This window comes from Callithrix jacchus, chromosome 1 (genome assembly GCF_049354715.1).
Source record: "Callithrix jacchus isolate 240 chromosome 1, calJac240_pri, whole genome shotgun sequence".
Lineage (NCBI taxonomy): Eukaryota > Metazoa > Chordata > Mammalia > Primates > Cebidae > Callithrix > Callithrix jacchus.
In genome coordinates, this window is record NC_133502.1 from 164,430,108 (window position 1) to 164,457,735 (window position 27,628).

The window sequence follows — 27,628 nt, forward strand, 5'->3', positions numbered from 1 at the left end:
TTCTGCTTGGAAAAACTGCATAGTAAATGAATGGGTTCCGTGACCAAACAATTTTTGGAAACTTTTTATATAGCCTGTACAATTTTGGAGATTCACAGTACTCATTAACTAAATAAATGCTCTAGAAAGGTGTTTAACCAAGCCAAATAAGCATTTTTCAAACTTACTTGATTGTAAAACCCTTACATTAAAACATGCCTATTCTGAGGAACACACTTTGAGAAATGTTTTCCTGCTTACACAGTATCTCTATGATTCATTCATAGAATCTCAGGAATTTTTTAAGTTGCTTAATGTCATTTCCAATGAAATGTTGACATGGATAACATTCTTCCCATAAACATTTGCAGAAATGGGAGTTTACTACCTTGTAGACCAGCGAATTCCATCTGAGGATTCCTCTGCTATTAGAAAGTTGTTTCTCACCAAGTCAATCCCACGTATCTTTGTGAAATGTAATCACTGGATCTAATTCTATTCATTTGTAGTTTCATAGGATACACTGAATCCCAGTTTTTAGGTTTTTGATGCCAATGATCACATCTTAGTTCATTCCTCATCATCTTATCCCTTCGTGGCTCAAATTTCTTGCTTGTTCTTATCTGGTTTGTTTTACGTCATCACTTCACTGTCAAAATTATTCTCTATTTAACATACTACTCTTTGTCTATATTGGTAGCAAAGTATAATTCCCAGAGCTGGACATGCCATTCTAAGTGTGGATTGACCAGCCTGAATTAGGATAAAACCAGTCTCTTGCTCGAAGCATTCCATTTCTATTAACATGTCCTAGTTTGGAATAGTTTGGTTTTATAGCCACAGCACACTGGAAACTCCAAGCAAACTTAAAAGCAATTCACCCTCTTAATATCTATTCATTTGAAAGGGAGGGTGTTAATTGTAGCAACTATTGAATAAAGCAGACATATAGGTGATTACAAAGTTTTGTTCAGTACAGCTCTGACTGCAAGTAGTATTAAGCTTTGTGGTCTCCCAGCTTAAAGAGTTATCTCTCTACTCAGAGAAGTTGATGCATTCAGGTAGGAGAGGGGAATGGAAAGAGTAAAAGATGAATTATAGCAATTATTTGGCAAAAATTGCAAGAAAAAAATATTGAAAGTATAGACCAAAGGAAAAAAATTACAAACCAAAGTAAGAAAAGCGTATGGCTAGTATGACCTGGCATTTTGCCTATGTCTTCTTTTTTAATTCTTATATCATGAACTATTTTTAAAGTGCAGAAACTAAGAACTTGAAAGGTTAAATGACTTTGTCCATGTATCCAGCTGAAAAATACAGAATCAAGTTTTCTGCCTAGTTATATTTGAACTTAAAGTCCTAAAATTCTAGAATTACAAGACTTTTCCCTGAAAACCCCTATATGAACCCTAATGTGTGCTGGGATAGAGCAGCAAAGTCCAGTGAGCTCCACTTCTGAGATGTGCCAAGGGCAGGTACTGGGCAAGAAGCAACTTTCAAAGACCTGAAATAGTCATGGGAAACTGCCCAATTAATAAGCCTCCTTCATAGCCTCTCAAGAAGGAATTCTCTTTCAGCTGCCACAATATGAATTAATTCTGAAAACCATAAGCCTTATAGACAACATGTTGGGGTCTTCTATTAGGCTTTCTTGGGCTCCAGTGATTTGGCCTATGTATCTTGTCTCCCTTTGAAATTGCCTCATTGCTTAGTGTAAGTTCCTCAGATCCCAGAAATATTTCTCGGTTGATGGAGAAGGAGCTACACAGGGCTGGATGACATCATTTTCCCATATGGAGGTTGGGATTTGCCAAGTTATTTACCTAAAAGTTTGATATTATCAATACTATTAATAAATATCATTATTATACATTTATTATGTGTCATGTGCTATGTTAAATGTCTCCTATGTAGTATCTCATCCAGTTATAACAGTCACGTTTTGAAGTATTATTATTTTTATTCCAATTTATCAATAGGGAAGCTACAAAGTTAACTTGCCCAGTCACACAGTGCATAAGGAGTGGTGCTAAAATTTGAATCCAAATTTGTCTGAACCAAGCCTAGTTAATTCAATACATACCCTGAAGTTTCTCAGGTTTTGGATGCATTGTAATCTTCTAGGTCTTAAGTATACCCCAAATCCAGATTCTGATTGAGTGAGTTTTCTAATGGACCAATCTGCATTTTGAATCTACATTTTGACAAGCAACACCGGATAATTCTGAGCATCGATTTTGCAAAGAAAACGTTCGGAAACTATAAGAGGAGATCCCTTTCACTATGAATTGTCACCTTTCTCCAAAACGTGAATATAATGTCCCTCTAATAAGGAAATAGCTGGAAAGTATCAAAGCTGAAAAAAGAAAGGCATTCCTGTCTGGAGAAAAGAAAAGTGATGAGGCTAAGATAATGAAAGAGGATGAACAATCCATCCTGAAATCCCAACACTCAGTGACTTCTAAAAGTTGTACCTACTGAGTGGGTTTTAATCACAGTGGTCTTCTTTAGCTTTTTCCCAGAGGCTTCCTGAATTGCTGGTGGGAGGATTTCCTGGACCAAAAAGAACACAGCAGCAAAATGGTGGGAAAGCCATGACTGGTCAGGGGCTTCATACGCAAATCAACCACCTCTCCTCTCCTGCTCTTTTCCAGACTCCTGCAACCAAGAGGAGTGAACAGAATTGGGAGCAAAAGTAGCCAGACAATGAGCAGTTTCCTGTGGAATATAAAATGTATAACTTATGCATTGCCTGGAAATACCATAAGAAATTAATATTTGTTACAGAAACAGTGGGGTTGCATTAATATTTTAATGGTGAATGAATATTTAATCCAAAACTCTGGATAGAAGGCAAACAAGACAACCATAGCAGGAACAGTTACACTACCAGGTTAAGGCTGCTGATGACTCATTGGATTTGTCAGTGGTAATAATGACACACAACTTATACATTATATAGTTCCTTTAACATACTGGTAAACACTCTTCAGAATCAAAATCAGGATAAGTTTTGTTATTCTTTGAGACGCAGCATGATGTATTAAATGGAGCAACTATTTGCAATCAGGGGAGCCTGGACTTGGGTAACAAGGCTTTAGTTTACTGGCTGTGAAACCGTAAATAAGTTCAATCACCTCTTGGAGCATTATCTTCAAGATAAAATGAACATCTACTTTAAAAGATTGTTGGCAGCATACATTATTCACTCAATGTTTCCTTTTTGTTCCTACTAATTTTTGCAATATGGTAAAACAAAACAAAATAAAACAGTGGCTGGAACATCTCTTAATTTAGCCCCAATTCTACTTCTTTGAGATAGAAAATAAAATTTCCATTTTCCTATTCCCCCTGAATACTTGAATGTGTCTTTCATCATTTCTCTTCAGTGGAAATTTCTGTAAATAGTTGGAGAAAACTATCTTGCTAGTTAAAATCCCAGTTCTATCTATGACCACTAAAATTAAATTACAATACATTGCCAATACCTGTTTTTTAAAAGCATTAAGGTGTCTCCCTATGGTCTCACTGTTAATGATCGTTTACAATATAATTGCAGAAAATCAATGAACTACCCCTGAAAGGTAATTCTACTCTCTTTCAAGGCTAGAATATGCCTGTGTAGCAAATGGTCCCTCTTATCTCTCCTCTGTGGTCCTGCTTTACTTCATTAACTTCTTTATTCTGCTATTTGGAACTTTCTATAGTTTAGTAGTTAAATACATGGGCTTTAGAGTTCAACAGCCATTGGGTACACATCTTCATTGGGATTCTTATTAGTAATATGGTCTTGAACAAGATAAACCCCCTAGGCCAAGGGTCCTAAGTTGTTACATTGAAATGATGACACCTATCTCATTGAATTATGAACATCTATGAAATATACATATAAAATAAAATATATTGTACCATTCTAAGTTACTTACTTAAATTTATTCAGCAAGGACTAATACCAATTCTTTTAGAACCCATTTCCTGTGTACTGAATTTCTATAATGCAGTAAGGAGACTTTTTTTTTTTTTTTTTTTTGAGACAGAGTTTCGCTCTTGTTACCCAGGCTGGAGTGCAATGGCAAGATCTCAGCTCACTGCAATCTCCGCCTCCTGGGTTCAGGCAATTCTCCTGCCTCAGCATCCTGAGTAGCTGGGATTACAGGCACACACCACCATGCCCAGCTAATTTTTTGTATTTTTAGTAGAGACGGGATTTCACCATGTTGACCAGGATGGTCTCAATCTCTTGACCTCATGATCCACCCGCCTTGGCCTCCCAAAGTGCTGGGATTACAGGCATGAGCCACCGTGACCGGCCCAAGAAGACTTTTTTTTAAGTGTAAGGTTACAGTCAATAGCTTACCACAACTCAAATACAATATATTCTATCCAAGAGCAAAACGCCTCAGTGGCTTTAAGTTTTGGTATTTAAGTGTAGTGTGATAGTTTAGTTGCTCATCTCATATGGCCCAATCTGGAAACAAACACATAGAGTACAATAGGCCATTCACAAGAGTTAGAAAGATTACTTTATTGCTTTCATTCACTTTCAAAGAACCCAGGTATTACTGAGCTTATCCATCCTTTTCTCATATTCACTGTGAATAAAAAGTATTCTAATATTTAGATGTTTCTTCTGATCCTAGCTATTGTCATATTCTTCTATATGAATCTAAGACTCTGAATCTCAGTTGTCCATTTCTTAAAGAGAATATGTTCAGTGATGGAATCAAGTGCTATTTTATTCTCACTTCTCTAAGAAATTAACTATGTGGGACATTAAGTAAAGAATTTAAAAAATAATTTACATGGAAAATCTCAATGACTCTACAAAAGTACTCCCAGTATGTTAGTAAGTTTAGCCAGATTGTAGGAAACAAAGTAAAAAGAAAAGAAAATCAATAGTATTTCTATATTCTAGAAATGAACAATTAGAAACTCAAGTTTAAAACAAAATACTATCCATCAAAGTTCAAAAACAAAACAAAACAAAAATCCCGAAATTTTAGGTTTAAGTCTGTGGTATAAATCTAATAAAACATGCACAGGATGTTTATTAGTAGCTCAAAACTACACAAAATTTATGAAAAAGTTAACAAATACTTCAATGGTAAGACATACTATGTTCATGGATTGGACATCTCAACTAAGTAAAAAAGTCAGTGATATGGTTTGGCTCTGTGTACACACCCAAATATCATCTTGTAGCTCCCATAACTTCCACATATTGTGGCAGGGACATGGTGGAAGATAATTGAATCATGAGGGTGGGTTTTTCTCATGCTGTTCTTGTGACAGTTAATAAGTCTCACAAGATCTGATAGTTTTTAAAAAATGGGAATTTCCCTGCACAACCTTTCTTCTCTTGTCTGCCACCATGTGAGATGTGCCTTTCACCTTCCACCAAGATTGTAAGGCCTCCCCAGTCACCTGGAACTGAAAGTCCAATAAACTTCTTTCTTTTTTAAATTGCCCAGTCTTGAGTATGTCTTTATCAGCAGCATGAAAATGGACTAATGCAATAATTTGGTACCACTAGTGTAGGGCACTGCTGAAAAGATACCCAAAAATGTGAGAGCGACTTTGGAACTGGGTAATGAGCAAAAGTTGAAACAGTTTGGAGAGCTCAGAAAAAGATAAAAAAATGTGGGAAAGTTTGGAACTTCCTAGAGACCTGTTGAATGGCTTCAGCAAAAATGCTGATAGTGATATGAAGAATAAGGTCCAGGCTGAGGTGTTCTCAGACGAAGATGAGGATGAACTGAAGAAAAGGTGACTCTTCTTATGTTTTAGCAAAGAGAATGTTGACACTTTGTGAACATTCTGGCCTAGAACCCTTCCCATCTCCATCAACCCAGTGGGCAAGAATGCTCAGATATTCAGCAGACAATCTTTCCTAGTCTTGTAAAACAAAATGTACAAAACATTAGGTTACTAACTCTACTTCTGTTATACACTGGCAACCTCTTTAACATCTAGAAAGACTAGATGTTGTTAAAGTTAGGACTCGTTTGTCCTTTATGTACACTATATACACAGGCAAGTAAAACAAAATGCACAGAGATAATAATTCATCTTGCCTTGCTGTAAGCAGGGTGACATAGAACTCTCTGCACCTCCCCTTCTTTCCTCCTCCCCTGAACCACTGTACACCGTGAGTATTACTCAACAGGCCATTCCCCCAAAAAAACATTTCCTACAAACTGTAACAAAAAGATATTTACAAAATGTGATTTTACTACCTCTAATTTTAACATCAGGCACTTCAGAACATCTGAAAACAGACGTTTCAAAAAAGTTTAGCATTGTCAACTATATATACAGTAGTGAAGAATAAAATGCACACAAAACAATGACTTGAATATAAAGATGTCTTCTAAATATGACCAGTCTAGCATAGAACCTTCTTCTCCTCCTCCTCAGGTCTTCCAGCTCCACATCATCTAACCCACTGAACAAACAAGGACCTATCGCTTCCAGAGGCCATCTAACAAAAGTCATCTCCAGAAGATCTGTATTTTCTATGATTTCTTTTAAACAAATGAGAATTTACAAGATGCGTGGTTTTCTAACTCTACTTTATCATACATCGGCAACCTCTTTACATCTAGAAGGACTGGATGTGACACACGTTTTCTATTAAAAGGTTGGGGTGGAGTTGAGAGCAGCTTTTTCATATTTTATACACAGGCCTTCCATAAACGGCCAGTAAATCTTCCCAGAGGGTGGTGGGCATTTCCAATGGGCCAAACATGGCCTGTCATTCTACCGTTTCTTTCTTCTGACAGCAAGGTCTGGTAGAATGAAGACTAACAGCCCGATGGCCGTTAACCGTTCCACCCATCGTGGTTCGGAACTTCACTCACCTCCCAGGCCTGTTTAGGCCTTTGTCCTAGGTAGGTCTCGCCCAATGAGGACAGAGTCGTCACTGGGGAACCGGATCTGCACGGCTCCATGGCCTAAAGAGGCAGCCGAGCCTGCCTGCGTCCTTAGGCCGCCTTCCCAGGCCCTCTATGACCTAACGGCCTTCGCTGTGCAGCATTCGAGCGGCCACCATGGTTCCTGGTCCGCCCCTCCCGCCGCCACCCAAAGGCGTTGCATCCGGGCAGCTCAGCTGGGGCTCTGTCGAGGCCCAGCACACTTGGGCCAGGAGGCCCAGTGGCCAGCAGCGTCCAGGCTGGGGTATTGGCTGGGAGAAGCCATCGCCGCCATCAATCACCGAAGTTGGGTGGGGTAGAGAGGTTCGCCACGGCTTCAAAGCCTGAGCCCGGCCAGGCCAATGGGCAGCCACAGCGGAGGCCTCCGGTGTCTGAAGGGCAGAGGTACGGCCAGTCCCGGGGCCCTGCAGCTCACCCGCCAGCCCGGGGCCGGAGGGCCTGGAGGGCCCAGGGGGAGCTCGCCGTGCCCTGCGTCTCTCCGCGTTCTCTGCCAGACCAGAACTCCGGAACAGACTTCTATGAATGCTTACCTTTTCGTTTTCCCTGGAAGAATCCATGAAGTATTCTTCGTGGTGGAGTGCGCATGATGGATAGACAAGAAAGGGAAAAAGCAAGAAGTCTGCATTCATAAGAGAAGGTGCAGTCCTGTTACAAAATGTCTGTGTTGTCAAGGAAAGGAAGGATCCTTACCATTCCCTGCCGGAAGCTGTGCAAAATACCCTACACATCTAATTTCACTTAATCTCCAAACTCCCCTAGGAGGTGGGAATTGTATCAGCAACAGAATTCACCTCTGCCTCTCTTAAACAACAGGTGTTGTTGGGCAGAGAACAAAGAGACATCTGTAGCCCTCCACCCCTGTGAATGCTGACACTGAGACACCTCCACTCCAACTGAGAATCCCCTCTCCCTCATTCCATTGTATCTGACTCATTCACTTAACCTAGAGAGTCCAAGGCAGGGGCATCCAATGAGCCACTTCAGGGTTGCGCCATTCAGTCCAGGACACACGAAAAGATGCAAATCTCATATTTACCTTTCTGCTCTCCTTCCAGACACAAAATGAAGTCCCCCAAATGGTACAAGTCTGTATCCATGGCATACCAAAATGACAATTGCCTACTGTAGGTACTATCATCCCAATTTTATAGATGCAAGCTTCAGGCAGAGAGAAGTGAAAAGAAAAAATGTCCCACGGTCGCATAGCTAGTTTTAATGATTTTAGATTTTAGACTTATGTAACTGGGTCTAAACACAAGACCCAAGGTCTTCCTACTATAATTTTCACACCAGTTTTTTTCTCTCTGATGTGGTGCTTCTTATTTTATTTTTATTTTTTGAGACAGAGTTTCATTCTGTTGCCTAGGCTCACTGCAACCTCCACTTCCCAGGTTCAAGCAGTTATCCAGTCTCGGCCTCCAGAGTTGCTGGGATTACAGGCCCATGGATTTTACCATGTTGGCCAGGCTGTTCTAAAACCCCTGACCTCAGGTGATCCACCCATTTTAGCCTCCCAAAGTGCTGGAATTATAGGCATGAGCCACCGTGCTTGGCTGGTGCTTCTTAAATTCTACTCCCTTATACATTGTGGGAGTCGCACCACGTTAATTTTTTTTTTCTCTTACCATTGATGCATGCTAGCCCGATTTGCCAACTCCTGGGACTTCCTGCCTCTCAATTATTTGTGTGTGGGCTTCCTGAGGCCAAAAAAAGCCCACTTGTCTTGTGTCTGAGACAGACCCAAAATAAAGTGGGAGAATCAACATTTGGGTGCATCCCTCAACCAATGACTGACAAGCACTGGTGTGTAAATAACCCAGTTTCCCAGCTCCTCCGATAGGTTTTTTTTCTAATGTGGTAAAACACATGCAATGTAAATGTACCATCTTAACCATTTTTAAGTGTATAGTTCGGTAGTGTTTGGTATATTCATTGTTGTGCAACCACTCTGCAGAACTTTTTCTTTTTACAAAACTGAAACTAAACTCTATGCACATTAAACACTAACTGCCCATTTCCCCACTCCTGCCAGCCTTTGGAATAGTTTTAGTACAAATGGTACTTATTCTTCTTTGAATGTCAGGTAGAATTCAGCTAAAAATCCATCTGTTCGAGGGCATGTACTTGTTGGAGGATTTTTTTATTATTGATTCAATCTCACTGCTTGCTATTAGGCAGTTCAGGATTTCTTTCTTGTTCTGCTTTGGAATTTATTTTAGATTTTATTTTATTATTAATACTTTAAGTTTTGGGATACATGTGCAAAATGTGTGGGTTTGTTACATACATCCCCTAGATGCCACTCCCCAACAGGCCCTAGTGTGTGATGTTCCCCTCCCTGTGTCCATGTGTTCTCATTGTTCAACTCCCACTAATGAGTAAGAACATGTGATGTTTAGTTTTCAGCTCTTCTGTTAGTTTGCTGAGAATGATGGTTTCCAGTTTCATCCATGTCCCTGCAAAGGACATGAACCCATCCGTTTTTATGGCTGCATAGTATTTCATGGCATATATGTGCCACATTTTCTTTATCCCGTCTATCACTGATGGGCATTTAGATTGGTTCCAAGTCTTTGCTATTTTGAATAGTGCTGCAATAAACATATGTGTGCATGTGTCTTTATGGTAGAATGATTTATAATCCTTTGGGTATATAGCCAGTAAAGGGATTGCTGAGTCAAATGGTATTTCTGGTTCTAGATCTTTGGAAAATTACCACACTGTCTTCCACAATGGTTGAACTAATTTATACTCCCACCAACAGTCTAAGAGTGTTCCTATTTCTCCACATCCTCTACAGCATCTGTTGCCTCCTGACTTTTTAATGATGGTTATTCTAACCGGTGTGAGGTGGTATCTCATTGTGGTTTTGATTTGCATTTCTCTAATAACCAGTGATGATGAGCTTTTTTTAGTGTTTGTTGGCTGCATTAATGTCTTCCTTTGAGAAGTGTTGGTTCATCTTTCACCCACTTTTGGATGGGACTGTTTGTTTTTTTCTTGCAAATTTGTTTACATTCATCATAGTGACTGGATATTAGCCTTTTGTCAGATGGATAGATATTCTCTCATTCTGTATGTTGCCTGTTCACTCTGATGATTTTCTTTTGCTGTTCAGAAGCTCTTTAGTTTTATTAAATCTCATTTGTCTATTTTGGCTTTCATTGCCATTGCTTTTAGTGTTTTAGTCATGAAGGCTTTGCCCATGCCTATGTCCTGAATGCTATTGCCTAAGTTCTCTTTTAAGGTTTTTATGGTGTTAGGTCTTACACTTAAGTCTTGAATCCATCTTGAGTTAATTTTTGTGTAAGGTGTAAGGAAGGAGTCTAGTTTCTGTTTTCTGCATATGGCTAGCCAGTTTTCCCAATACCATTTATTAATAGGGAATTATTTTCCCTTTGCTTATTTTTGTCAGGTTTGTCAAAGATCAGATGGTTGTTGGTGTGTGGCGTTATTTCTGAAGCCTGTGTTCTGTTTCATTTGTCTATATATCTGTTTTGGTACCAGTACCATGCTGTTTTGATTACTGTAGACTTCAGTATAGTTTGAAGTCAGGTAGCTTGATGCCTCCAGCTTTGTTCTTTTTGCTTAGGATTATCTTGGCTATATGGGCTCTTTTTTTCTTCCATATGAAATTTAAAGCAGTTTTTCTAATTCTGTGAAGAAGGTCAATGGTAGCTTGATGGGGATAGCACTGAATCTATAAATTACTTTGGGCAGTACGACCTGTTTCACGATATTGATTTTTCCTGTCCATGAGCATGGAATGTTTTTTCATTTGTTTATGTCCTCTCTTATTTACTTGAGCAGTGTTTTCTCATTCTCCTTGAAGAGGTCCTTCACATCCCTTGTAAGTTGTATTCCTAGATATTTAATTCTCTTTGTAGCAATTGTGAATGGGAGTTCACTCATGCTTTGGCTCTTTGTCTTTTACTGGTGTATAGGAATGCTTGAGATTTCTTGTACATTGACTTTGTATCGTGAGACTTTTCTGAAGTTGTTTATCAGCTTAAGGACATTTTGCGGGAGGAGATGGGGTTTTCTAAATATATAATCACACGTCATGTGCAAATAGAGACAGTTTGACTTCCTCTCTTCCTGTTTGAATACACTTTATTTCTTTCTCTTGCCTGATTGCCCCACTGGGTTTGTCATAAATAGCTATTATTATTTTGAGATACATTCCATCAATACCTAGCTTATTGAGAGTTTTTAGCATCAAGGGGTGTTGAATTTTATTGAAGGCCTTTTCTGCATCTATTGAGATAGTCATGTGGGTTTTATCACTGGTTATGTTTATGTGATGGATTACATTTATTGATTTATTGTATGTCGAACCAACCTGGGATCCCAGGGATGAAGCCAACTTGATCATGGTGGACAAGCATTTTGATGTGCTGCTGGATTCGGTTTGCCAGTATTTTATTGAGGATTTTCATACAGATGTTTATCAGGGATATTGGCCTGAAAAAAAATGTGTTTTATTGTGTCTCTTCCAGGTTTTGGTATCAGGATGATGCTGGCCTCAAAAAATTGTTTAGATGTGGATATTGAGGAAAATATTGAAAATAGACCAGAAAGACCTGATGTCCTAGAAGGCAAATACTAATCTCTGATAAAACAGACTTTATACCAACAAAGATCAAAAAAGATCAAGAAGGGCATTACATAATGGTAAAGGGATCAATGCAACAAGAAGAGCTAACTATCTTAAATATATATGCACCCAATACAGGAGCACCCAGATTCATAAAGCAAGTTCTTAGAGACCTACAAGACTTAGACTCCCACACAATAATAGTGCAAGACTTTAACACCCTATTGTCAACATTAGATCAATGAGACATAAAATTAGCAAGGATATTCAGGACTTGAACTTAGCTCTGGACCAAGCAGACCTAACACGTATCTACAGAAGTCTCCACCTCAAATCAGCAGAATGTCCTTTCTTCTCAGGACTACATTGTGCTTATTCTAAAATTGACCACATAATTGAAAATAAAACACTTTTCAGCAAATGCAAAAGGACAAAAATCATAACAACCAGTCTCTCAGACCACAGGGTAATCAAATTAGAACTGAGAATTAAGAAACTCACTCAAAACTGCACTACATGGAAACTGAACAACCTGCTCCTGAATGACCACTGGGTAAATAACAAAATTAAGGTAGAAATAAATAAGTTGTTTGAAACCGTTGAAAACAAAGACACAATGTACCAGAATCTCTGGGACACAGCTAAAGCAGTGTTTACAGGGAAATTTATAGTACTAAATGTCCACAGAAGAAAGTGGGAAAGATCTAAAATCAACACCCTAACATCACAATTAAAACAACTAGAGAAGAAAGAGCAAACAAATTCAAAAGTGAGAGAAGACAAGAAATAACTAAAATCAGAGCAGAACTAAAGAAAAGAGAGACACAAAAAGTCTTCAATAAATCAGTAAATCCAGGAGCTAGTTTTTTGAAAAGATTAACAAAATAGACAGACTGCTAGTCAGACTAAGAAAGAAGAAAAGAGAAGAATCAAATAGACACAATAAAAAATGATAAAGGGGATATCACCACTGATCCCACAGACATAGAAACTACCAGCGGAGAATACTATAAACACCTCTATGCAAATAAACTAGAAGATCTAGAAGAAATGGATAACTTCCTGGACATGTACACCCTTCCAAGACTAAACCTGCATGGTTCAGGATTTCTAAATCTCCCTGATTCAAGGTTGGTGGGTTTTTGACTCTGGGAATTTATCTATTTTATCTAGTGTTTTCGTTTGTTTGTTTTGATGGAGTCTCACTCTGTCTCCAGGCTAGAGCACGGTGGTGCAATCTTGGCTCACTGCAACCTCCAACTCCCTAGCTCAAGTGATTCTCCTGCCTCAGCCTTCTAAATATCTGGGATTACAGGCTCATACCACCATGCCCAGCTAATTTTTGTATTTTTAGTAGAGATGGGTTTTCACCATGTTGGCCAGGATAGTCTCAAGTTCCTGACCTTGTTATCCACCCGCCTTGGCCTCCCAAAGTGCTAGGATTACAGGCCCGAGCCACTGCACCCAGCCTCCTCTAGTTTTTCTAGTTTGTGTACATAGACGTTTTCATACTAGTCTCAAATAATATTTTGTATTTCTGTGGTATCAGTTGTAATGTCTTCATTTTCATCCCTGATTAAGCTTATTTCAGTCTTTTCTCTTCTTTTCTTGGTTAATTTAGCTAATCAATTTTGTTTATCTTTTCAAAACCCAACTTTTAATTTCATTGTCCTTGGTATTGTTTTCTTGGTTCCCAGTTAGCTTTGTTCTTCTCTGATCTTTGTTATTTCTCTTCCTCTTCTAGCTTTGCGTTTAATTTGTTCTTGTTTCTCTAGCTCCTTGAGATGTAATATTAGGTTGTCAGTTTACATGCTATCTTTTTATTTCGGTCCCTGAGCTTCCCTAGGACTTTTTGTCTTTTTAATGTAGGTGTTTAGTGCTATAAACTTTCTACGTAGTGCTGCTTTTGCTGTATCTCAGAGGTTTTGATAACTTGTGCCGCTGATATCATTCATTTTGACATTTTTTTGTCTTTCCATCTTGACTTCCTTATTGATCCCAAAATCATTCAGGAGTAGATTATTTAATTTTCATGCATTTGTGTAGTTTTGAGGGAAGCCATTAGCATAAGTGAGGTAACTCAGGAATGGAAAGCCAAATACCATGTATTCTCACTTATAAGTGGAAGCTAAGCTAAGGATACTCGAAGATATACTGAGTGGCATGACACACACTGGAAACTCAGAAGGGAAGAGTATGAGAAGTGGGTGAGAGATAAGAAATTACCTAATGTGCACAATGTACACTATCTGGGTGACAAGTACACTAAAATCCCAGACTTCACCGTTATATAATTCATCCATGTAACCAGAAGTCATTATAACCCTAAAGCTATTGGAATATTTTTATTTAACAAAAGGCAATCTTATTCCAACAAGATAGAGGACTAGGGTATTAAATGTCTCCCCCGCTCCCCTGCTCCCATTACGCCTTGGGTTGCCTGAAGCCACAATTATGATCTTGTTTGCTTATTTGTTTGTTTGTTTGTTTTTGAGACAGCGTCTTGCTCTGTCTCCCAGGTTAGAGTGCACTGGCATGCTCCTGGCTCACCACAACCTCTGCCTGCTGGATTCAAGCACTTCTCCTGCCTGCCCCAGCCTCCCAAGTAGCTGGGATTACAGGTGCATGACACGACATCTGGCTAATTTTTGTATTTTTAATTAGAGACGGGGTTTCACCACGTTGGTCAGGCTGGTCTCGAACACCTGACCTTATGATATGCCTGCCTCAGCCTCCCAAAGTGCTGGGATTACAGGCGTGAGCTACTGCGGCCGGCCATAATTGTTTTGTTGTCTGTCCATTTACTTATGCTCCCTCCGAGGTGAGCAGCAAGATTTCTCAGGAACAAATATTCAAGGATTCTGGTGGAAAGACTGAATGATGAGGCTTTTCTTCTCTATTTGCATTTCCTTCCTTCCTTCCTTCCTTCCTTCCTTCCTTCCTTCTTTCCTTCCTTCCTTCCTTCCTCCTTCCCTCCCTCCCTTCCTTCCTTCTTTCCATGTTACACTGTCTCTCTTGATCACTAAGTCATTCACTTTCAAAATGTACTAAACAGCTATTCTATGAGAGACTTTATATTAATCATAAGAGAAACCAGACTTCTAATATTTAATAAAATTCATTTAAAAAGCATTGCCTCATCAAGGCCTCTGCTAGATGTGGGAGATGCTGGGTCTACGATGACGAACACATCACTGATTGTGATCTCAAGAAACCCATTGCCCTGTGAGGGGAGGCAGACATATTACTCATTTGTTTCATCACTGAATCCCTAGGGAGGATGCTGAAACCGTTGGCTCTTTTCCATCTTTAACATGCAGGACCATGCCTGGACTCCAGCTGATACGCAATAAATGATGAAACAACTACACTTATTAGAACACCTGTGGTGTGTCAGATATTTTACATGTTTTATTATTAATCCGTTTCCTAACCTGTGACAAAGCTGTGGTCAATCCCATTTCACAGATGAGGAAAAGAGATAGAGAGGTTAGGTAATTAATCAATCTTAAGTATCATTAAGAGATAAAATTTTTTAAATGGTAATGTAGGTCTACCTGATGCCAATGCGCATTATTTTCCTACTTTTCCATGCCTTTTATTCAAAAACTAAAAAACCTCTAGGTATTATTTATTTAAAGTTGATGAGACCTTTCTAATTTAAGAAAGAAACATTTTTTCTAATGGGCAGGAATTGAGTTGTAACCAATTTTGCATGGCAAGAACTTTAACAAATAAATATGTAAATATAACTGGCATGTCCCCTATGTCGTACTAGCCTGAAGTGTCTATAGCAAGAATCCCCAAATGTTGTTATTTCAAAGGCTAGCACCTGGACGATTGCAGGATCTTAGCACCAGCTAGCTAAAATCTCTTTCCAACGATTGTTGCTATTCACATATACTCAGTAGTAACTCGTCTTTTTTTTCTTCTATTTTGGTTCCTTTGTTGACAGCTCCTGTAGAAAGTTACTTGGGGTGGCTGTCACCATTAACATGGCACTCAAGATCCTGAATGACAATTCTGTGCTCCTGCTGAGGGAGATTCATGTCAAAGTCCCACAAAATATACTTCCAAAGTTTTTTTATCATTATGACTATGTGCTCAAAGTAATTTGTCAAAAAGACTTTGCCCATGGAGTAACTCACTCACCACATGCTCTCTCCACCACCTCAACAGTGGATCGAGAGCTCCTGCTGTATTTTCTACAGTATACATTGCATCGGACCCAAGTTATATTCCAGGCCTAAAGGAGGAGAATGTTCCACTCCTCAACTCTGCCTGATTCTTTATGATATGGTCTGAAGAAAATGTTCTTATATGTAGTAGATTGGTTGTAAAACTCTCACTCCTTTCTGAATCCATATTCATTGATAGTAAGCTCCCTAAATCTGAGTTTGGACCATGTGATTTGTTCAGTGAGATAATAACAAACTTGATATAAGTAGATGCTTGAGGAAGGACTTTCGGGAACATGCCTAGGCAGGACTGCTAGAGGATAAGGCATGCGAAACAGATATAGCTGTCCCAGGCAACGCAATTTTAGATTTGCCAGTACTCAGCTGATCACCTGAGTCCCAGAAAGACCAGGATAACTGCATAACCAAAACCAGCCTGATTTTGCAGAACTGTCCATTCAAGTCATAGACTGGTGAAAACATAACTTACAATTATTTCAAACCACTATATTTTAAATATATATATTTTTTAATTTTTGTAGTTACATAATAGGCATATATATTTATGGGGTATGTGAGATATTTTGACACAGGCATGCAATTTGTAATAATCTCATCAAAGAAAAGGGTACCCATCCCTTCAAGCATTTATCCTTTGTGAAACAAACAATCCAATTATACTCTTTTAGTTATTTAAAAATATACAAATAAATTATTATTGACAATAGTTACCTGTTGTACTATTGAATCCTAGGTCTTATTCATTTAACTATTTTTTCATCCATTAACCATTCGCACCTCCCCCAACCCCCTACTGCCCTTCCTGACCTCTAATAACCATCCTTCCCCTTCTACTATATCTCCATTAAAAACACCACTAATTTTTTCGTGTAATTTATTATACAGCTGTAACTAACTGATATACTGTGAGTTGTCTCACAAGTTATCTCACTGAAACAGATTATTTAGCTCCTGCTACCAACATTTCTCTCCAGAGAGTTATCCTCCTGTTTTCATCCTCCTGTATCACCCCTTTCCTTTCCACCCTTTCTCCCACAAATCTGTTTAAGAATTTACCTATGGTGCTATCAAAAAGTGGACACACACGACCTATTTCCCATTATATTCTTCTGTCCTTAACCCCCAACCCTTCTCCCACCTCTGCATTCACTAAGGTACCAATATGTTCTCTTCTCCTTCAATAAGAGAGAAAAGTAAACACAAGCCTCTTATATAAGTTAATTCATACAAACAGATGTCTATAGCGCTGCTAAATCTATCACTTGATTAGGCAGACATAAATAAGACTAAATTATCTTCAGACTAAGCAAGGATCTCACAAAAGAAAAAAGAAATACATATAAACATAATTTATATACAGTCTTCCCTTTGTATACAGCATTCTGCATATGCAGTTTCAACCAACCATGGGCTGAAAATATTATAAAACAAAACAATATAAAAGTACAACAGTTTATATTTTATTCTCCTAACACTGGTCTCTTTGTTTTTATTTTATTTTAATGTTTTTTAACATATAAGTCATTTTAACTGTTATTTTACACTCAGGAGGTACAAGTACAGGTTAGTTACATGAGTAAGATGGGACACGAATAATCCCGTCATCCAGACAGCGAGAATAGTACCTAACAGTTTTTCAGATCTCGCCTTCTTCCTTCCCTCCTCTATCTAGTAGTCCCCAGGGTCTATTTTTGCCATCTTTATATCCAAAAATGCCCAATATTTAGCGTCCACTTGTAAGTGATAATCTGCTATGTATGGTTTTCTGCTCCTGCCTTAATTCACTTAGGATAATGACTCTTTGCTGCATTCATGTTGCTGCAAAAGACATGATTTCATTAATTTTTATGGCTAAGTAGTATTCCACAATGTATATGTACCACATTTTATTTCTCCAAACGACCACTGATGAGTACCTAGGTTGATTCCATGTCTTTGCTATTATGATAGTTCTCCAAATTGCTTTTCACACTGGCTGATCTAATTTACATTTCTACCAACAGTATGTCAGTCTTCCCTTTTCTCTGCAGCCTCACCAGCATCTAATGTTTTTTGGCTTTTCAAAAATAGTCATTCTAAATAGAATTGTATTTTGGTTTTGATCTGCAATTCTCTAATGAATTGTGATATTTAGCACTTTTTCATATGTTTGTTAGCCACTTGTAAGTCTTCTTTTCAAAAGTGTCTCTTCATGTCTTTCATCTATTTTTAATGGATTATTTGTTTTTGCTTGTTGAATTGATTAAATTTCTTGTAGATTCTGAATATTGAATCTTTGTCAGATGTTTAATTTGTAAATATTTTTTCCCATTCTGTAGGTTTTTCTTTTACTCTGTTGATAGTTTCTTTTGCTGTGCAGGAGCTCTTTAATTAGGTCCCACTTGTCAATTTTTGGTTCTTTTTTGTTTTTTTGCAATTGCTTTTGGGGATTTAGTCATAAATTCTTTCCCAAGGCCAATGTCCTGAATGGTGTTTCCTAGATTTTCTTCTAGGATTCTTACAGTTCGAGTTTGCACATTTAAATCTTTCATTCCTCCTCTTGAGGTTTTTTTTCCCTCTGGTGAAAGGTAGGGGCCCAGTTTCATTCTTCAATCTTGGCTAACCAGCTACCTCAGCACTATTTATTGTATAGGAAGTCTGTTGCCCATTGCTTGTTTTTGTCAGTTTTGTCAAAGATCAAATGGCAGTAGGTGTGTGGATTTATTTCTGATTTCTCTATTCTGTTCAAATGGTGTATGCATCTATTTTTATACCACTATCGTGCTGTTTTGGTTATTGTAGCCTTATAGCATAGTTAAAGTCAGACGTGATGCCTCCACCTGTGTTTTTTTTGCTTAAGAACAATACAACAATTTTAAAAACACAAATAAGAAAACAATACCATCATGACAATCATTTACATTGCATTTACATTGTATTAGTTATTATAAGTAAACTAGAGATGATGTGAAGTATAAAGGAGGTGTACTTAGGTTATATGAGAATACAACACTGTTTAATATAAGGAACTTGAGCATCTTCAGATTTTGGTATCTGTGGGAAGTGCTGAAAACAATCCTCCAAGGATGAGGAGGGATGACTGTACACGAGCACATCATGGACACACACACTTAGATGTGACTTGTATGCATTACACAGAATAAGATTAAACCAATATGAATAAGTGGAGGAGATGATGAAGTGTAAAGTCGGAGAAGATTGCATTATGTTATAATACATTGTTACCACTAAGAGCAGCTCTCATTACTTATTTTGGCTTCTATTATATGTGAGCATCACACACACCCTTTCTTTTTTTTTTTTTTTTTGAGACGGAGTTTCGCTCTTGTTATTCAGGCTGGAGTGCAATGGCGTGATCTCGGCTCACCACAACCTCTGCCTCCTGGGTTCAGGCAATTCTCCTGCCTCAGTCTCCTGAGTAGCCGGGTTACAGGCACGCGCCACCATGCCCAGCTAATTTTTTGTATTTTTAGTAGAGATGGGGTTTCACCACCTTGACAAGGATGGTCTCGATCTCTTGACCTCGTGATCCACCCACCTCAGTCTCCCAAAGTGCTGGGATTACAGGCTTGAGCCACCGTGCCTGGCCACACATACCCATTCTTAACTGTAGCAGATTCTAAATTAGCAGAGTATAAAGTAGCGATCTGTTCATGCCCTCATCCTGACTTGTGATTTCACCAGAACACATGAAAAGCTTTGACTCTCTGGGAACTCATCATTTTTACCTAGTGGGAGACCAGGCCCAGCCCTGCCCAGCCATCCTGGTGGCATCAGAGAAAATCAGTCATGCTCTTACTTCTAAGAACCTTTTTCCTTTAGTCACATTGCTCAGACACCTGCAAACAGGTCCCCTTTTCCTTTAGTCCATGCTCTTTTCTTACCTAAAATAACCCCCAACATCAGAACAACATATCTTCCTCCTTTTCTGAGTCAAAATGGTTTCTGCATTTTGTGAGCAATATTTTGCTGGTGAAATACTTGATAAGGACCAAATATAAGCAAGAGAATGCAGTGAAAGAAGCACTGTACTGGGTGTCAAGGCACAGTTCTGATCACAGCTCTATCATCAACTTACTTTGCGAGCATGGACAAGTTATTTCAGGCTGGATTTTTGTCTTATTGTTTTTGAAATGCAGCACTTTTCTGAAGTGTTCTTTAAGACTTGATATAGTTTCAGAAACTGTATGAGTCGATCCTAAGGTTCTCGAATTGTGTCAGAAAGCTTGAAGCTGTGCTGCTTCAGGATCTAGATCTTAGATTCTATTATTATGTCCCTGGTCGCGACACTGTGATCTTTCACCTGATCTGCTTCAGTAGATTTCTATTTTGTTTCCCTGTTTCCCCTTTTTATTATTATTACTATAATTAATTATTATGTTATTATAATTATTACTATAATTAATTGTCCACAAGGATTATCAAGCAATGTCTATAAAGACAAATCAAATAATCTCCCCTTTTCACAAAAGCACTCTGTTTTCCATTGACCTTGTGGTAGAATCCAAATACCAGCTAAACTCAAACTGACCTTAACTTACATTACCAGCCTCATTTCCTATTACTCTTCCAGGCTGATAACCAGCAAAGAAATAAAAACTCCAGTCTCAAAGTCACATGAAATTGGATTCATTCAGCAATCTGAAAGAGTCTGGAAGTTGATTCTCACCCAAGAAACTCAGTAAGAAACACAGTCCTGATGGCACCTGAATCTTGGTATTGTGAGACCTTACTCAGAGTCCACTGGACTTTGTGTGAGATGCAGCCAAGCCAAACAAAACTTATAATCTACAGGATTGTGAGATAATAAATTTGTATTTGTTTAAAGCCACTAATGGGGTAGTACTTTTTTTTTTTTTACAACAGCAGCAGAAAATTAACACAACAAATGACAGGACTCATCTGTAAAGATTCCATGAAGAAAGAGGTTCCAAATCTCCTTCCATCTCTTTTAACTGCTTCTTCTCTCTTAGAACCTTTCATCCTACTTTTATGTCAGACAAATCCTGACATTCAAATTACTCCTAGTCTAGTCCTGGATGAAACCTCAACTGATATTGCTGACTTACCATCATTCAAACATGAAACCTGGGCTCTAGATGTAGCAGGTTGATTCCACTGAAGTCTTGGAATCCATTCTTTGTGCCACCCTTGAAGTTGGTAAGGGTAGGATAGGGCATGTCCAACATGGAAAAGGGCCTGTAAATTAAAAAATAGAAGAAACGAGCTATTTTGCAAAGAGGAGAGAGCTCAGGAAGACAAATGTCCACAAGGCCTCAAAGTGGTGAGGAAACAGACTTCTTTTAGTGCCAGAGAATATAAATTAAATGGATAGTGTGTATCATAGGTAACTTGTGTCTAGGGGAAAAAAACGCTAACCATCAAAGGTGTTCAGGATTACTTTTGGAGGTACTTAGATTTAGGGTATTGTATTTGAAGAGCATGGCCAAACTGACAGAAATTTGGAGCATTTCAGGATCTCTGGTCCAACATTCTTGTTTTGTCAATGAGCAAACCAAGGCCTAGAGAGCAAGACTTGCCTCATGACCTCTAAAGTCTTCTGCTATCATAAAATTTAGTTTAAATTATTCCTGCTGGAGAAAAACCATATGATCACCTCAACAGATGTAAAATAAAGGAACTTAACAAACTGTAACATCCTTTCATGATTAAAAAAAAATTATGTATAGAAGGAAAATACCTCAACACAGTAAAGGCCATGTGTAACAAATACAAAGCTAAAATTATACTCAATGAGAAAAAGTCAAATAATATTCAATAAGATCAGAAATATGACAAGGATGTCTACTCTCTCCACTTCTCTTCAACACAGTACTGGAAGTTCCAGTCAGAACAATGAGTCAAGAAAGAAATAAAAGGCATCCATGCTGAGTGAGGTGGCTCATGCCTTTAATCCCAGCATTCAGAGAGGTTAAGGTGTGTGGATGACTTGAGATCAGGAGTTGGAGACCAGTCTTGCCAACGTGGTGAAATGTCATCTCTACTAAAAATGCAAAACAATTAGCCAGGTGTAGTGTGGCGTGCCTGTAATCCTAGGTACTCAGGCATGAGTATCATTTGAATCTAGGAGGCAGAGGTTACAGTAAGCCAATTTCATGCCACTGTACTCCAGCCTGGGCAACAGAGAGGAAGGGGAGGGAGAAGAAGGAAGGAAAGGGGAAGAGAAAAAGGAAGAAAAAGAAATCTCAAAAAAAGAAAGAAGAAATAAAAGTCATCCAATTTGAAAAGAAATAAGCTAAATTATCCCTGTTCACAGGAAACATGATCTTACATATAGAAAACCCTAAACTACACACACACAAGCACACACACACGCATGCATGCACACACACATAATTGTTAGAACAAATAAATTGGTTTAGTAAGGTTGCAGGATGTAAAATTAACACAAAATTCAGTAGTATTTCTATACACTAACAATGAACAATCCAAAAACAAAATCAAGAAAATAATTTTATTTACAATAGGTGTAAAAAAAATAAACAGTAAACTTAGGAATACATTTCACCAGGGAAGTGAAGACTTATACACTAAAAACTATAAAATATTGATGAAAGAAATTGGAAAAGACACAAATAAATGGAAAGATATTACATCCATCCTAACCAAAAATCTCTACAGATTCAATGTAGTTCTTATCAAAATATGATAGAAATTTTTTACAGAAATAAGAAAAAAATTCTAAAATTCATACAAACTGCAAGAGAACATAAATATTCACAGCAATCTTAAGCAAAAAGAACAAAGCTGAATACATCATACTACCTGAATTCAAAATATACAACAAAGCTATAGTAATCAAAACAGCATGGTACTGGCATTAAAAAGCGACACATATACCAATGGAACAAAATAGAGTTTCAGAAATAAATACATGCATTTAGAGTCAACTGATTTTCAACAAAGGTGACAGGAATACACAATGGGGAAAGGATAGTTTCTTCAGTAAATGGTACTAAGACAACTGGATATTTAAATGCAGAACAATAAAATTTATATCACACCATATACAAATATCAACTTCAAATGCAATAAAGACTTAAATTTAAGACTTGAAACTGTGAAATTCCTAGAAGAAAACGGGAATAGTTCTATAACATTGGTCTGAGCAACGATTTTTTAGATACAAACTCAAAAGCACAGGCAACAAAAACAAAAGTAAAAATGGAAAAATAGGATTACTTCAGACTGGAAAATCCTTCTTCACAGACAAGGAAACCACCAACAGAGTAATCTATGGAGTGGGAGAAAATATTCGCACATCTTATGAGTTTAATATCCAAAAATATATAACCAACTCAAACAACTCAGTAGCAAGAAAACACATCACCCAAATAAAAAATGAGCTACACACCTGAAGAGACATACAAATGCCCAATAAAAAATCCATAACATCACTAATCATCAGAGAAATGTGAATTAAAACCACAGTGAGATATCACCTCATACCTATTAGAATGGCTATAATAAAAAAGAAAAGATAACACTATGTAGAGAGGATGTGGAGACTAGAGACCCCTTGCATGCTGTTGGTAGGAGTCTAAATCAGTAGAACTATTAATGGAAAATATGGAGTTTCCTCTAAAAATTAAATCTATAATTACCATATGATCCAGCCATCTCAATTCTGGATGTGCAGCCACAGGAAACGATATTGGTATGTTAAAGAGATAACTACATTAACATGTTTTACAGAATTATTCACGATTGCCAAACATAGAATCAACTGAAGTACCCATCAATGGATAAATAGATAAAGAAAATGTGGCATATGTACAAAATAACATACTATGTTGTTGCAAACAAAATGATTTTCTTATTTTTAAAGGCTTGTTTTCAACAACATGGATGAATCTGAAGGACATAATGGTAAGTGATCTGGCACAGAAAAACAAATACTGCATGATCTCACTTGTATGTGGAATCAAAAAGATAAATTCATAGATGTAGATAGTAGAATGATGGTTAATAGGGACTGGAATGGGGTGGTCTTAGGATACAAAACTCACTTTGGAAAAATATGTTCAAAAGGTCTACTGTAAAACATGGTGACAATAGTTAAAAACAATGCATTGTATTCTTGTAAATGGCTAAGAGAGCAGGTTTTAAGTGTTCTCACAACACGATTGATAACTATTTGGGGTAATGCATATGTTAATTAACTCAATTTAGCCATTCCACAACATATGCATATTTCAAAGCAACATGTTGTACATTATAAATTTATAAACTTTTGTCAATTAGAAGTATTAATTCAGTAAAATAAATAATAACTAAATGATTCCTGCTGTATGAAATTACAAAAGGCCCATGGGAAAGACTATCTAAAGAGATTATGTTGCAGCTTTTCTTTTTTTTTTTCTTTTTTTTTAAGTATATTTTATTGCATTTTAGGTTCTGGGGTACATGTGAAGAAAATGCAAGATTGTTGCTTAGGCACATACATGGCAATGTGATTCACTGCCTATCTCCCCATCACCTATATCTGGCATTTCTCCCCATGTTATCCCTCCCCAACTCCCCCCACCACTGTCCCTCCCCTAGTTCCCCCCCACAGACCCCAGTGTGTGATGCTCCCCTCCCTGTGTCGATGTGTTCTCACTGTTCAACACCCACCTATGAGTGAGAACATGTGGTGTTGGATTTTCTTTTCTTGTGTCAGTTTGCTGAGAATGATGGTTTCCTGGTCCATCCATGTCCCTACAGAGGACACAAACTCATCATTTTTGATGGCTGCATAGTATTCCATGGTGTATATGTGCCACATTTTCCTTGTCCAGTCTATCATCAATGGGCATTTGGGTTGGTTCCAAGTCTTTGCTATTGTAAACAGTGCTGCAATGAACATTCGTGTGCATTTGTCTTTATAATACCTTATTTGTCCCATTTCCTTCTAATTCATACTCTGGTCCTGTTTGTCTCTAATGTGAATTCTGGGTTTACAGTTTGTACTCTTGCTGTCCATGTGCTGAACAAAACCGGTAGGAACTGCAGTTCTCATCTGAGTCTTCAATGAAAATCAGATTTCAGATGTGCTTGTGACTTATCCTTCCTTGTCACTTGAAAAGGGATTTGTGTACAAATAAGGGTTCACTCAAGATATTAAAATCCTGTTTTATCTACTGAGCAATATTTGCACTTTTACTCATTCAGTCACATAGAAAAGCACTAAGTCCTTCCATGATTAATAGAAGTATTATAGAAATGAGTAACATAAAATCCTCACCCTCTAGCTCATCGGCAAATGATGTGGGAAGAGACTGCTTGTATACCATACCATGTCATCAGTACTACAGTGAAGGGCTCTCCAAGATGAAAGTGAAAGGAATAGAGAGTGTAGAGCCTGAGGCATAAAAGAAAACGGTGGGCTCTTTGTACAGAATGATTGCTTCACAGGGAGCTTGGGGATAAGAAACAGATAACAGATGAGGCTGGGAAGCTTGGCTAAGATCGTGAACACCATGTTAATTTGTATTTTATTCTGAAACCAATATATGTTAGAGGATATACTTAAAGAAGAGAAAGAACATGGTGACATTTTATTTTTAAGAAAAGAATTCTGGCACAGTGGGGAAGAGCAATTTCTCGTAACTCCCTTAACAATAGCCATTTTTTTGTTTTACTAGAAATTATTCTCCTCATTACAATAAATCCAGTGGGGCTCCTCAGTTGGTTACATAAATGTTCGCTACTAATCATTGCTTTCAAAACATATATTAGCCATGATTTTTGAAATATTTCCATAGTATTTGTGCACCCATATTTATAGCAGCATTGTTCACAATAGCAAAATGTGGAGGCAACACAAGTGTCCATCAGTGGATAAATGTAAATGGATAAAGAAAATGTGGAGAACGATCCAAGATGGCTGATCACTAACATCTCGGGATTGCAGCTCCCAGTGAAAGTGCAGAGAACGAGAGGACGCCACACTTTCAGACAAATTTTGGTCGCTCACGGAGCAGAAGATTCCCAGTGGAGGAGCCACACAGGTCACCAGCGCGACTCTTGTGGCCGGTGCAGCGGTTTTGCCAGCACCTCAGCGCGGCAGCTCTTGGTGCAGAGTAAACGGGACTGGTTCCCCTTCTGACCAAGGTTTGGAGCTCCAGGAAGGCAGAGTCACCTATTACGGACTCAAGAAGGAAGCCAGACTGGAGATTCCCGGGCAGAAAAGCACTATCAGTCGTAATGCCGCTGTTCTGGCTGGCACAGTGGGTTGCTCATATTTCGGCCCTGGGAATTAACAACTTGGACATCCACTCAGAGACCTAGTTTGAAAGTTGGTAATTACAAAGATGACAGGTGGATAAATTTACAATGATGGGAAGAAACCAGCGTAAAAAGGCTGAGAATACTCAAAATCAGAATGCCTCTCCCTCTAAAGAGGATCACAGTTCCTCATCAACAAGGGAACAAGGCTTGATGGAGAACGAGCGCATCCCATTAACAGAATCAGGCTTCAGAAGATGGATAATAAGAAACTTCTGTGAATTAAAAGAACATGTTGTAGCCCAATGTAAAGAAACTAAGAACTTTGAAAAAAGGTTTGGCAAAATCCTAATGAGAATAGACAACTTAGAGAGGAATATAAGTGAATTAATGGAACTGAAGAATATAATACGGAATCTCCGAGAAGTATGCACAGGTTTAAACACTCAAATTGTTCAAGCAGAAGAAAGGATATCAGAGGTCGAAGTCCAACTTAATGAAATAAAATGAGAAGACAAGATTAGAGAAAAAAAGGATAAAAAAGAATGAGCAAAGTCTCCAAGAAATGTGGGACTATGTGAAAAGACCTAATTTACGTTTGATAGGTGTACCTGAATGCGACGGAGAGAATGAATCCAAACTGGAAAATACCCTTCAGGATATTATTCAGGAAAATTTTCCTAAACTAGCAAAGCAGGTCAATATTCAACCCCAGGTAATACAGAGAACACCACAAAGATATTCCTCAAGAAGAGCAACCCAAGGCACATAATCGCTAGATTCACCAGGATTGAAACGAAGGAGAAAATACTAAAGGCAGCCAGGCAGAAAGGTCAGGTTACCCACAAAGGGAAGCCTATCAGACTTACAGCAGATCTCTCAGCAGAAACTCTACAAGCCAGAAGAGAGTGGGGGCCAATATTCAACATCCTTAAAGAACAGAACTTTCAGCCCAGAATTTCATATCCAGCCAAACTAAGCTTTACAACTGAAGGAAAAATAAAATCTTTTATGAACAAGCAAGTACTCAGAGATTTTATTACCACCAGACCTGCTTTACAAGAGCTTCTGAAAGAAGCATTACACATAGAAAGAAACAACCAGTATTAGCCTTTCTAAAAATATACCAAAAATAAAGAGCATCAACATAAAGAATTTACATCAACGAATGGATAAAACAGCCAGTTAACATCAAATCCTAAATTTAAATCGACTAAATCCCCCAATCAAAAGATACAGCCAAAACCCAACGGTAGGCTACATCCAGACCCATTTCACATGCAAGGATACACAAAAACTCAAAACAAAGGGATGGAGAAAGATTTACCAACCAAATAGAGAGCAAAAATAAATAAATAAATAAATAAATAAAAAGCAGGAGTTGCAATTCTCGTATCTGATAAAATAGATTTTAAAGCAACAAAGATATAGTGGTAAAAGGATCAATGCAACAATAAGAGCTAACGATCCTAACACCCAGATACATAGAGACTTAGACTCAATGAGACAGAAAATTAATAAGGATATCAAGGACTCAAACTCAAATCCGGAACAAGTAAACTTAATAAATATTTATAAAGCTCTCCACTTTAAATACACAAAATATACATTCTTGTTAATACCACATCACACCTACTCATAGGTTTAAATGAAATATTGATTGGCCATTATTAATACCCATTTTTTTTAGA

General features: G+C 38.0%; 1 protein-coding gene and 1 long non-coding RNA gene across 2 annotated transcripts; one reads left to right on the forward strand and one right to left on the reverse strand.

Annotated features, from left to right (window-relative positions):
• LOC118144138 (uncharacterized) lies at window positions 1-7,468 on the reverse strand. The gene is made up of 2 exons (XM_078357402.1): window positions 6,840-7,468; window positions 1-2,637 (listed from the first exon to the last, which is right to left on the reverse strand). The coding sequence occupies exon 1, from the start codon at window positions 7,466-7,468 to the stop codon at window positions 6,992-6,994; it is 477 nt and encodes a 158-aa protein (XP_078213528.1). The 3' UTR covers window positions 1-2,637; window positions 6,840-6,991.
• On the forward strand, window positions 6,826-27,628 carry LOC144579499 (uncharacterized). The gene is made up of 3 exons (XR_013527193.1): window positions 6,826-6,869; window positions 11,411-12,638; window positions 20,281-27,628. It is a non-coding gene; the product is annotated as an uncharacterized LOC144579499 (long non-coding RNA).

Excerpts from the sequence above, each read along its gene's own strand:
- LOC118144138 (XM_078357402.1), bottom strand. The coding sequence starts at position 7,468 with ATGGATTCTTCCAGGGAAAACGAAAAGGTAAGCATTCATAGAAGTCTG.